The sequence below is a fragment of the Sparus aurata genome, chromosome 13 (assembly GCF_900880675.1).
Source record: "Sparus aurata chromosome 13, fSpaAur1.1, whole genome shotgun sequence".
NCBI lineage: Eukaryota > Metazoa > Chordata > Actinopteri > Spariformes > Sparidae > Sparus > Sparus aurata.
In genome coordinates this window covers 6,346,988-6,359,470 of record NC_044199.1, presented here as the reverse complement: position 1 = coordinate 6,359,470, position 12,483 = coordinate 6,346,988, and the positions used below count along the sequence as shown (strand labels likewise).

General features: G+C 45.4%; 1 protein-coding gene across 1 annotated transcript; it reads left to right on the top strand.

The window, feature by feature from the left end:
* Positions 1-4,789: 4,789 nt before the first annotated feature.
* LOC115593429 (protocadherin beta-15-like) lies at positions 4,790-12,243 on the top strand. Its single transcript, XM_030436930.1, has 4 exons — positions 4,790-7,678; positions 9,897-9,958; positions 10,059-10,171; positions 10,552-12,243. Exons 1-4 carry the CDS (start codon positions 5,138-5,140, stop codon positions 10,821-10,823), a joined length of 2,988 nt encoding a protein of 995 aa, XP_030292790.1. The 5' UTR covers positions 4,790-5,137; the 3' UTR covers positions 10,824-12,243.
* The last annotated feature ends 240 nt before the right edge of the window (positions 12,244-12,483 follow it).

The following is a 12,483-nucleotide window of genomic DNA, read 5'->3' as shown; positions in this document are numbered from 1 at the left end:
GCAGGTGTCGACGGTTAGACCCCGGTTATAAGATGACCCCACATTTTCACATTATTTTCATCGGAAAAAAACCTCGTCCTATATTCGGGTCAATACGGTATTTAAAAATGAAAAAAAGATAAAGATGAAATAAGAGTGTCATGAACAAAGAATGCCATAGAAAGAGGTGAAAACGGTTGAAATACATCTGTGGTGTTGTCTATTAGAAGTGGGCAAACAGAAGCTGAAATCTCTAAACTATAAACACCGAGGCTTTATTATAGGTCAACACAGCGGGTCACACTCGGTGAAGAGTAGTCTCCACTCCTGTCTGCAGTCTGCCTCTCCTTCCTGCAAAAGTAATGATCATAGCAACAGAAGTGAAGCTCCTCAAATTGGCTGTCCGACAGTGTGTCCTCTTGGGGGGGAAAAAAAAAGACCACGCTCCACACGCTGAGCAGCCTCTCTGTTGATGCTTGTGTGTTGTACAAGGAGACATCTGCTTGTTGGCGTGGGTAATTGTTTAGTCTCTCCATATCCGGCGCTGACCTGAATTGCTCCCTAATCTCTGAATCTGCATTTTAAAAGCCACTTTCGTCCTCATATGCAAAGTTGTCCTCATTGTCTGCCGCTGATGTGTGCGCGCAGCCACAGCGCCGATGACTTCTGAGCAGCTACTTCGAGTATTTGGGCCGGATGAGATCGGAGCAGAAGTAAGAAGTGTGTACCTGCAGGCGTGAGTTAAGCACCCAAGTGAAGTCATTACAAAAAGGGTGATATTTCAATAACCATGTCTTTACTTGACTTTAAATTATTAATCACAGGCTTGTCACTTAAAGTGGCAATCTCAAAGATTTCCAGAAGCAGGTGTATTTTTGGAGCTCACCGCCTTCCGGAGTGACGTCAATCAGTCGTCAGCCGGAAGCTTCGCCACGCTTCCATAACAACACCACACGATTTGCACTTTCTGTCCGTTGTTATCGGTCTTTTCTTCGTTTGTCCGCCCATGACCGTTAACAGTAGCGTTAGCCGTTAACGCTAGCAGAGACCTGGACAAACAAAACTGCTGTGTGGGCGTACAAACCGCCTGCTCTGTCTCTGGCCGAGCAATCACATCTGGGTGAAGGCGTCACTAACCGTTCGCCGCTTGGGATATTTTCCGGAAAAGTTGCCACCGACACCCAGCTTACGCCTTTGGTATGAGCAAAGGCAAGGGCTTTCATCAGTGGGCCACTAGGCTCAATCATCCTCGTGTTACCTCATTGGGCGATAGATAAGGACTAAACAGATATTCATTTACATGGAAATCTTCAAGATTATTACCTTAAAGTTATCGAAAATACGAATCCTAATAAATACTGAATAATGGGTTCTTAATGAAATAAATCAAGTGTGCATTTGTAAGTACGACTTAGCTGTTATCAACAGGATTTGGGGGTTTGAGGGCACCGACTGTGGTTTAAGGGTTAGGATAATGCCCAAGAGCCGCAGCTCCTCGGTTCAAATCCGACTGGGGACAATTGTTGCCTTTTTCACTTCCTTGTTTCCGGTCACCTCTTCGCTATTGCTAACTAACAAAAAAATGATACATTGATTATGTCCAGATGTACTGCAGCTATTTCGCTGAATGTAAATGGTCGTCCTGATTAATTAAGGAGCAAAAAAAAAAGACAAGGCAACACGGCAACTCAAAACTTTTCATCATCAAAAGCTATAAAGCAGATTTCTTCACCATTATTAAAGCCATCAATTACAAGTTAAAAACCTTTTTCATAGCAGGGGAGTCCAAACTTTCTTCCCTTTTCACAAGGCTAACATCTGGCGGGCTAAAGTGAACCTAATAGCGGGTCAACTTTGAATCTTAGCCCTGCATCACAGAGTGCCTTAGATGTAGTTTAGTTTTTTAAGAATTAAGTTTTGATTTCCAGTTTAGAATCAGGAGATGTTAACATAAGGCACAATATCTTTGCATGTGTTACTGCTGGCTTCGTCCTGTGCACCGTAGCAACAGCATGTTATAATGTCACCGGCGAATGAGCTGTCAGTCGCCACATGCACACCTCAACTTATGGCTTTTCTCTGCCCGTGGCTGTCGGTCGCCTGGGCAAAAAAAAAAAGAGTTAGTGTTGACGGTTCCGTAGGCTTTGTGAGCCAGCAATCAGTGTCAGGAGCTCGCCATGTGACAACACCAACAACAACAGCTCTGCTCTTGACATTCACGTCAAGTTTCAACAGACGCCGAAATCTACTTCAATAACTCAGGTGTCGACCTTGTGAAAAGCCCATGCTCTGCCATATTTATAGGGGCCAGGGAGAAGGGTAGACACACATGAAAGTGTGAAGCTACTCCGATGGCGGAGACACAGTCTGAGCTTCGCGTCGGTTATAATACCTTTGAACATAACCCCGAGATGACGAGTGAAGAAACCGGCTCCGTAACAATCTCTGTACAAATGAAAGAGAGGACAAAGAACTCTCATTCGCTGATCCTCCTCTTCTCCGAGGGGAAAGAGAGCAACATTTTTTTGTGGTACAACAAAGACTTTAATAATAAACACAATCAACCATGCGCATGAGGCAATATCCAAATGGATTTTTCGCAGACTATTGAATTGCTTAATTTATTAATGAAAATCTATGTTTACAAATGGGATACCCAAATTGGAGCCAAAATCCCTTTTTCCTGGTAATGTTGTTTGTTCTATTGAGTGCATTCGATAAAACATCACTTCCCTTTCATACTCCCAGCACGAGCGCTGACTCTTATTTACAAGCCCTCCCTGTGCACAATGGCTGCAGCTGCATTGGCATACCATGTGGCAGAGACAAACGGGAGACTGGACGTTACAGTTCCCCTCATAACCACGGCGGTCGATCGCGCGAAAGGTCCTCGCCGTCGGTTCGCTGTCGGCTCTTCGTGCCGGGTGGTGCGGAGCATCTGCAACGTTTCGCGAAAGAGGTTAAATTAGAGCTCAGAAATTATAATTAGGTGAACTCGTGGGCACGCTACAGGACGGACATGTCTTCCATTTTGGGCGTAATGCACCACGCAGTTTCCTGCTAGAAACCCGCTTAAGTGTTAAAAGCTGCAGAATATAGGCTAACCTATCCATAATCCCGCAGTTTTAAAGCTGGAAAGTAGTTAAAGACAAAGGGATTGATATTCTACTTTCGCCCTTGAGTGAGAGGGAAGAGGGAGGGAGAGAGGGACAGTGTGTAAGAGTAAGTGTGTATATGTATGTGTGTGTGTGTGTGTGCAAGAGAGGGAGGGACAGTGACAGACGCATAATCTCTTTTGTATTTTTGATCCCTAAATGTGGTGGTTGTGTCCCCTTATCCCAGCTACTTAGTTTCTGCAGTGCGTAAGTGATGCCATGCACTTAGGCTGTGAAAAAGCAGGTCAGTACGACCACGGAGAGAAAACCACATGTGCATCACATGGATAGCCCTGGGATTATTCCTCACAAAATGTCTTAATTCCTCTGTTCACTAATGATCCAGGGAAAATGCCCTCTAATCTCCATTCCATTAATTAAAAAGAGCATGAGCCCGTGGAAAAACCTCACCATCTGCTGCGGTTTCATTCCTGCAGACAGATTGTGTTTTCAGCTTTTAACCAGGGGAACTGGGGTTTTTTTTTTCCCCCCCCCCTTTCCTTCAGAGCAAACGGGTGGAGTGTGCATTGAGGTGGATGGTAAACAGATACAACTGCTCTATTTGAGTATTAATGCACTGGAATATGCTGTTTTAAAAACAGGAGCAATCCCTGTGAGGAGTTTGAGCTTCTTCCTGAGGACATTTTTTTTTTTTTTTAACAACTTAGAGACTTCAAATGCTGCGCATAGATTCACCATAACATTCTTCTTTGGAGGCTTCAAAGCCATTTTACAGCAGCTCGTTCTATAATACAGTGTCCGTCTTTTGATAAGAGTGCTGCAATACTGTCTCTGTGGGACTGCTATCAGTCTTTCTTTCATTAGAGAAAGGCTTTAAAGGGGCAGTATGTGGTTCTGCAGACGAAATTCAATATCAAAATCAGAATATTAATGAGGTAATAGTACAACCTCAGAAATATTTTTTTTTTTCCATAGCTGAATATGCAAGCTGTTGTCAAATGAAACACTGTGCATAGCTACAAAGGTGGCAGGGTCCTCCACATACGTATAAACGAAGTAAAATGAAACTGTGTTGTCATTTAAGGTCAGTTTGTTTCTTCTGGTTATTCAGTCATGAAAAAATGGGGGAGTTTGTTTATTTAGTTTGTTCTGGACTTTAAAAAAAAGAGTCAATGAAGATCTTTTTTCTCTTTCGATCAAAATGTCTGACCCAAAACTACGCACTGCTCCTTTAACGCTGCTACAAGTTGAAGCTTTTCCTCCTCTACATCACAGATTTCGTAAAAGGTTCAACTGAAAAAAAAAAAACATTTTCTCATTCACATTTCCACTTTATTATTAGAATTAGCTAATAAACGTGTTTTTTAATAGAATAAATGAATGTAAAAAAGGACTATTACATAGTTTATTTACTATCACTATACTGCGCTGTAATAATGATACAAAAAATCCATGAAGTAAAGCATTTCTAAAAATAGAAGTAGCCGGATTCAAAAGTGTCAAAACTCTGCAGCTGTAACTTTTTTTTTTTATTATTTATTTTTGGTTTTGTTCATCAAAAGTAAATATGCTGCAGGAGGGTGGCTTTAGATCCGATTATGCTAAACTGTATCAGTTCAAAGCGATGACACACTCTTATAAGAAAATTGAATCAAGTGCGTTTGACCCTGCGGTCAGAGCCCTGGAGACTGTGACATGAATTTGATCGGGCTAGTAGGCAGGAAAGATTAACCGAGCAGATGTCGTTTTCCTCCCCTATTGGAACAGTAGGGCCAATAATAAACACACACACACACACACACACGCACGCACACACTAATCTGAGAGAGGCTAGTAGCCCTTGCGCATCCCTATCTCTCTCCTCTTCTGTTCTCTCGGGCAGACAGTCGCTGTTCCAGTCCCGCCAATGTCAAGTTTTCTCCACACTGTGTTTTTTTTTCCTTCTGTTTTTTTGCGCACAGTTCTTCCTCCGCCACCCTGCATGAGTTCACCACAGACACTGTCCCCCTTGGCGTGAGTTGCGGCACTGCTCCAGCCTCCAGATGGACGCACGGGGGACGAGGGAGACACTGTGCGGGAGATGGCGTGCTGTGTGCCGTTTTGCGCTGTTCACTTGTTTCTTGGACGCAGTCTGCGGACAGATTCGCTACTCCATCCCCGAGGAGCTGGAGCACGGCGCTTTTGTTGGCAACATTGCGGAGGACCTGGGTCTGGATCTGGACAAGCTCTCTGCGCGCAGATTCCGGATAGTCTCGGGTGCCAAGAAGCAGTACGTGGAGGTAAATTTGGAGAACGGAGTTTTGTTCGTCAACGAGAGGATTGATCGCGAGGAGCTGTGCGAGCAGAGTTTGTCCTGCTCCTTTCACCTGCAGGTGGTCATAGAGAACCCTCTGGAGCTGTACAGGGTGGAGATGGAGATCCTGGACGTGAACGACAACTCTCCCAGCTTCCCGTGGACCGAGTTTAACCTGGACATATCTGAGTCCGCTGCGCCCGGCTCACGTTTCCCACTCGAGAGCGCACAGGACCTGGACGTCGGGTCCAACTCGCTCCGCACCTATTTGCTGAGCGTCAACGAGCACTTCCTTTTGGACATCCAGACGCGCAGCGACGGCAGTAAATTCGCAGAGCTGGTCCTGCAGAGCCCGCTGGACAGAGAGCAGCAAAGTGCACATCAGATGGTCCTGACGGCGGTGGACGGGGGCGCGCCGGAGAGGTCCGGCACTGCGCAAATTGATATCACCGTTTTGGACGCGAACGACAACGCGCCCGTGTTTGACCAGTCGTTTTACAGGGTGAGGCTCGCCGAGAACGCACCCAAAGGCACGGTTGTCATAAAACTCAACGCGTCCGATTTAGACGAGGGTCCCAACGCCGACATCACTTATTCTTTCAGCGGCCACGCTCCCATCAAAGTGCGCCAGCTTTTCAGCGTGGACTCGCGCACGGGGGAAATCAAAGTCAAGGGAGTGATAGATTACGAAAAAGCCAGGATGCATGAAATATATGTCCAGGCTAAAGACAAGGGCCCCTCCGCTGTAGCAGTTCACTGCAAAGTGCTGGTGAACGTCCTGGATAAGAACGACAACCTGCCGGAGGTGATCCTGACCTCGGTGTCCACACCTGTGCAGGAGGACGCGCCCCCTGGAACGGTGATCGCCGTCATCAGCGTCATGGACAAAGACTCAGGTGAAAACGGGAACGTGGACTGCGAGATCCCGCACCACGTCCCGTTTCAGCTGCACTCGTCCTTCAAGAACTACTACACGCTGGTGACCTGTGATTTTCTGGACAGAGAGGCGGTGGCGGAGTTTAACATCACCCTGACCGCCCGAGACATGGGCTCCCCACCTCTGTTCACGAGGAAAACTATTTTGGTTCAAGTGTCTGACGTGAATGACAACGCGCCCCGCTTCAAGCAGCCATCCTACACCGTGTATCTGACCGAGAACAACGCGCCCGGAGCCTCGATTTGCTCGGTGACCGCGCAGGATCCAGATTCGGGTCAGAACGCGTACCTGTCCTACTCCATACTGGACGGAGACATACAGGGGATGCCCGTGTCCACGTACGTGTCCATAAACTCAGACAACGGGAACATTTACGCGCTGAGATCCTTCGATCACGAGCAGCTTAAAAACTTTCAGATCACAGTGAAAGCTCAAGATGCCGGTTTTCCGCCTCTGAGCAGCAACGTGTCAGTGACTATCTTCATTCTGGACCAGAACGACAATCCACCTGTGATCGTGTCGCCGGTTCCGCAGAATGGAACTGCGCCCAGCGGGGCAGTGCCCAGATCTGCGGACGCCGGTCACCTTGTCACCAAAATCAGCGCCGTGGACGCAGACGCGGGTCAAAACTCGCGTCTCTTCTATCAAATGCTCCAAGCGACGGACCCGAGCTTGTTCAGCGTGGCTCTGTACACGGGCGAAATCAGGACAATACGCCAGTTGGTGGAGAAGGAGCCCACGAGGCACAGACTGGTCATCCTCGTGAAGGACAATGGTCAGCCGCCCCTCTCGGCCACAGTTTCCATCATCCTGTCAGTGGTTGACAGCCTGCCAGATTCGCAGCCCGATTTGGGTGACCTGTCACTGAGCCCGCGTCACAGCTCCAACCTCACCCTGTACTTAATCGTGTCCCTGGGCGCAATCTCCTTCACGTTCCTGGTGGCTATCATCGTCCTGGTTGCAGTGCGTAAACTGAAGGGCAGAGCGTCCAGCGGAGAGTCCAACTTCCCCCCCGTGAGCGGCGGCGGCGGCTGCTGCGGCGGCTGCTGCTCTCGCTCCGAGTCGCCCACCACCACCGAGGTGTTCAAGAAGTCCAACCTGAACGTCCGGATGTCCTCGGGCGCGTCCGGCTGCGCGGAGTCGAACAGCAGCGGCGCGCTCCCTCAGGTGTACTGCTACAAAATGTGTCTGACACCGGAGTCGTCCAAAAGCGACTTCATGTTCCTGAAGCCGTGCAGCCCGGTGATGTCCGCCCAGCAGAACAACTCCAAGAGCACAGATTACCTGACGTCCGGCTGGAGCGCACTGGACCGGATCGACCTGACCAACAACAGAGCGGCGACCCCGAACGAGGTGACGCACCGGAGGGGGGGTGGGCTTAATTCCCTCATCAACACAGTTGGAGAGCTGCATTTATCCCGAAACTATAACTAGTCGTCCTGCTGTCTCACGTCAATTAGAAATGACATGAAGGTTGACCGCAGGGGGACAAACGTCACAACGCGTTTGAGACGCGCTAGGGGGCGCTCTGACACGGTCTCTCACAGCACACTTCACTAGTTTATGTTGCATGTCGAGATGTTACACTGGGAAACGTTATTTTGGATTAGACATGTGAGGAATATAGATCATAGATACACTCAGATTATCCAAGTGAAGTAGACTGGTACGTTTAAATTGTGTGAGCGACAACTTTTTAACATTGTAGAAGTATAAGTTTAGTTTAACAAGAAACGTAGACTAATAATGATATATTTACTGTATTTAAAAAAAAATTTAAAAAAAAATCAATATCACATTTTATAGTGTAGCCTACAGGATGAAAGTACACTCTAAAAAATAACCATGCCCTAAATGTTCACTACACAAGTTCCATGCAAAGTGTCACATTTGACGCAAAGTCCTTCTATCATGCTGAGTTAATGAATAATTCCAACATGTTATTCTGATTAGGTTAAATTAATGCCGACTCGTCCATAACCGTATGTGTTCATTCACTTATTACACATACGGTGTGTCAGGGGATCCTCTGCAGTCTGCAAAGTCTTTATTTTTAAAAGTGTTATACTGAAAAGCAATATCATTCCAATTGGTAACTATGTCTCATGTAATAAATCCCACATCTGGTTCATTATTTTACACACATTGATTCAGCATGATGGTAAAACTTTGCATTTGCATTATTAGTTTTGCATTATATGTGGTCCTTTACATTAAACCAATGTAATAGAATTTACATGCAGTGAAAACATTTGAAGGGGCTCTCTGTGTGGCGCCACTTTGTTAATATCTCCATTCAGCTAGCTTTAGCTGCTGTTGCTTTCTGTTGGCAGAGTGGAGAGAGGCGCTCGAGAACATAAAGTCGTTTTTTTTTTTTTTTTTTTTGGACTGTTGCGCAAAATTTAACCAGCGTACCAATTCAACAAGTTAAAGGGGCACTAAGTACTTTTGAAGATTTTTTATTTTTTTTTATATTTCCAATATAAATGATCCATAACTGAATAAACAAGATCTTCTCACAGTAAAAATAAGGTCCCTAGAACAGTGTTTGAAGCTCAGAAGGTGGCAGGGTCCGCCACATATAAAACAATGTAAAATAGTATGAAATTGTCCTTTAAGGTCGTTTTGTTTGTTCAGTTTATTCAGGCATGAAAACGAAGACAGTTTGTTCTTTTAGTTTGTCTAGGCACACAGTTATTTATTTTTTTAATCAATCACCAAAGATCTTTCTCTGATTAAAATGTCTTCCCAAAAACTACGCAGTGCACCTTTACACAAATTGTCCACCGGCTAAGACGAGGAAAGTATCATTTTTCACATTCTGTAACAATCTGCTCCCATATGGCCTATTATAATGTGTTGAATACATTTAAATTGCATGTTTATGCTATACTTTAACCCCCAACTTCTAATCTACAGTATAAAAGCAACAACAACAAAGAAAAGTCAGACTAGTTTCTGCAATTCCAGCGTTCTATGCAAATGATCCACTCGGAAAATACAGCCTCAACCCAGCGGCACGCTGTGACAACGCACACCCTGCAGTCTGAGCAAATTACCGCAGTGTGTCGAGGTGTGTGACACCGGCATAGAACACGTTGCCAGGATAAAAGAGGCGCACATTTCCATGACAAACCTGAAGCCGTCTCCTGATCTCGCTGCTTTATTTGTGCTCCAGTCAACTGCATCAGTACCATTAACAATAAACCCCACAACGGTCACGTAAGCAGATTAGCGTACTCGCTAATTGAGCTTCTCCGTCATTATGGCGTTTCCATTAGAGAGCCTGTTATGTAATTTGTCCATTTCAGAAATGTGTACGGCAATGAAATCCATCTTTTTAAAAGTCTGGTAAAAACTTAATAGGCTTTCTTAAGTTTGCAGCTGTCGCACAAAAAACCCGACTTTGTTGAATTGTCTTTCTATGGACTTGATTGAGTGTTCGTTTTCAAAGACACATCTGCCATCTGACTATATGGTATATCTAAAGCCATGACATACCCAATACTCTGCTATGGATGAATCCAGCTAAACAAAACGTTCTCTTTTTTTCCCCGTTTTAACCGTACAGCTTAAGTATTCGAACAATGACTGGACCTGGACAAAGAACCAACGCAACTCAGCATACAAGAGGTGAGCACATCGTTGGGCCAATACGCACACACGAGTCACATGCACACATAAGCGAGTAAAAACCCAAACATACAATCGCCCTGTCCGCTTATGTCCTCAGGTATAGCTCAGGAAACATGGAGGGCACTCTCTCTCGCCAGCAAAAATACGACGCCGGCGGGTTTTCCTGCTCCGTAGCTCCGCAGTACTGGACCTGGGGAAATCACATGAAGGGTAGGTGGCAAACTGTGCAATTTGAGCTCATTATCTTTTGCACACGAAAGTGGGTGGTGGCGTGGGGGGGGTTCTCCACTTATTTGTGTCTGAGGATTTAGTCTGAAAAAAAAATGTAAAATGGTAAACTGAAAAGCAGATAATACCAGCAGGCCCCAAAAACTGGGTAGGAGGAGGGGTGGGGGGGAGGATTACTAAAAGTCCCCGCAAGAAGTGTTCTGCTTTTATTTTTAATTTTTTTTTAGGAGTATAGGCTGAAATTAAGAAGATTGCCTTTAAAGCCACCTTATACCGATCAAGTACACTGTATGTAAATTTGGGCTCTTCGCAGAAATAATCTTCCAATACAAACTGTAATTTATGCGCATTTTCTTTTACAGAATGCAAGATGACTCTTCAAGAGGGTCCGGGTCCTCACTACTCGTGGGCTCCAAAGTACACCCAGCCTCAGTCTGAGCCACCTGACTACCAGCACAATGTATACATACCCGGCACCACGTCCGACTACAGCACCCTGAAGCTGTCGCCCAGAGGAGAGCTGGATGTCTACAACACGTTCTCCACTTTTGGAAAGAAAAAGAGGTTCATCTCGCACTACGAACAGTCTTTCGACAGAGACGACGGTCTAATAAGCAACCCCATCTTCAATTGACGCGACAAATCGCGCTGTACAGTCTGTTTATGATGTATATGTCACGAGGTAGTTGCGTTTATAACTATAACTTGCTTCTCCGGTGAAAGTGTTGCTGTTGGAGGCGGACAGACTCCCTTTTTTTCCCCCAGTGGAAATTAAAGCTGCAATATGTAAGACTTGAGAGGGGGGCAACACATCATAAAGGGTGACCATTAACTGTAGCTGTCTGTAGCTGCCGTTAGCTAATTAGCACGGTTAGCCATTCATCTAGCGTTCTGAAGTTGTGGTCGTGTTGCCGTTCACACTGCTACCGCACAGGGGCTTTTGCTTTGCTAACTGGTTAGCATGCTAGTAGATATCCCTTCAACACAAAACACACACACCATAACTTCAAAACTGTAACGTCCTCACAGGCTGCTGGTCATTTTCGTAATGTCTTGAATTGATTGGACTATAATCGTTACATATTGCACTTTTAATACTTCTCCGTACCATGAATATATTTTGTAAATACTGAAATAAAGTATGAATAAATTAAATAAAGTCTATTTTGAGCCATAGTGAGCTCTCCGGGTAGCAGACACAGACCTTTTTGTAACACAGGGGAAAAGCAAACTTTTCACATGGAGCAGCACTGAGCTCAGCTAAAGGTGATCTGATCTGGTAGGCTGCTGTCCCTCAGTAAGGTCACATTGAGTGTCTAACTCCAGGAAAAGGTTCCCGATTTCTGCATCTTACGGTCTGTTCCACAAGGTTTCTCCTTGTGCCCGTCACTTTTATGTAGACACACCGTTTTGTCTTACAGGGTCAACTGTGTTCGCAGAGGTTCCAACCCAAAGCTAACACATGTAATATATGTTTGAACGTTAACTGTTAGACTGAACCAGCAAGGAGAAGCTTTGTGGGTATTATTTCTCACAAACGTTGTGAATCTCGGTTGGATAACAAAGCTTGCGCTACGGTTACAGTTGTCTAATAGGTTCAGCTTTGATCATTCCTGTCACATTCAATGACCGGTCATTTGTTCACGAGTCTATTAAGTGTGACAGCGGTCCAGGCACAATGCACAGCCAACGAATGGTAGAGGTAATGCAATAGAAAACAGCACAGACGGGTCGGAGACTGAACAGCGAACACAGCTGATTTTCAGAAACGTGACACTGAGATGACGAGAGTAATAATGCAACAGCTTTGTTTCTGCTCGCCGGGCCTGTGCAGCGGACCCTCACGCCGACACAGCACATCAAACTGTTGACGCCTAGAAGGGCGATAAGACGATGTAACTGGTTAAATGCATTCCAGATTTGTATTTATCATCAGGGTGTGATTTGTTTGTCTGCAGATGATTTCACAGTTATGCTTCTTAGGACTAATCACTTTGTGTATAGTCTATGTACAGTAATGCAACACCAATAAATCTGTCTTCTCTTCAGCTCTATGCAGTTGTGTGTTTGTTTCTTACAGCCCACACACTAGATGAAGCTCCCATGCGCATTCATTACCAAAACAAGTACAGTTCAGTGCAGAGACACACCTTACAAGTACCTGTGCGAGAGGGCTCATCGGACATTAAAGATCAAACCAATTAGGCAAGCGCAAATCTAGCAGTGGAAAAATTAGTTATAGTAATCAAGACAAGAGGAAATAAACACATCAACATGGCAAAATGGGACTTTCT

Coding starts and splice junctions, on each gene's coding strand:
- LOC115593429 (XM_030436930.1), top strand. CDS start 5,138: ATGGACGCACGGGGGACGAGGGAGACACTGTGCGGGAGATGGCGTGCT. Junction 9,959..10,058: donor CGCAACTCAGCATACAAGAG/GTGAGCACATCG, acceptor TTATGTCCTCAG/GTATAGCTCAGGAAACATGG. Junction 10,172..10,551: donor CTGGGGAAATCACATGAAGG/GTAGGTGGCAAA, acceptor TTTCTTTTACAG/AATGCAAGATGACTCTTCAA.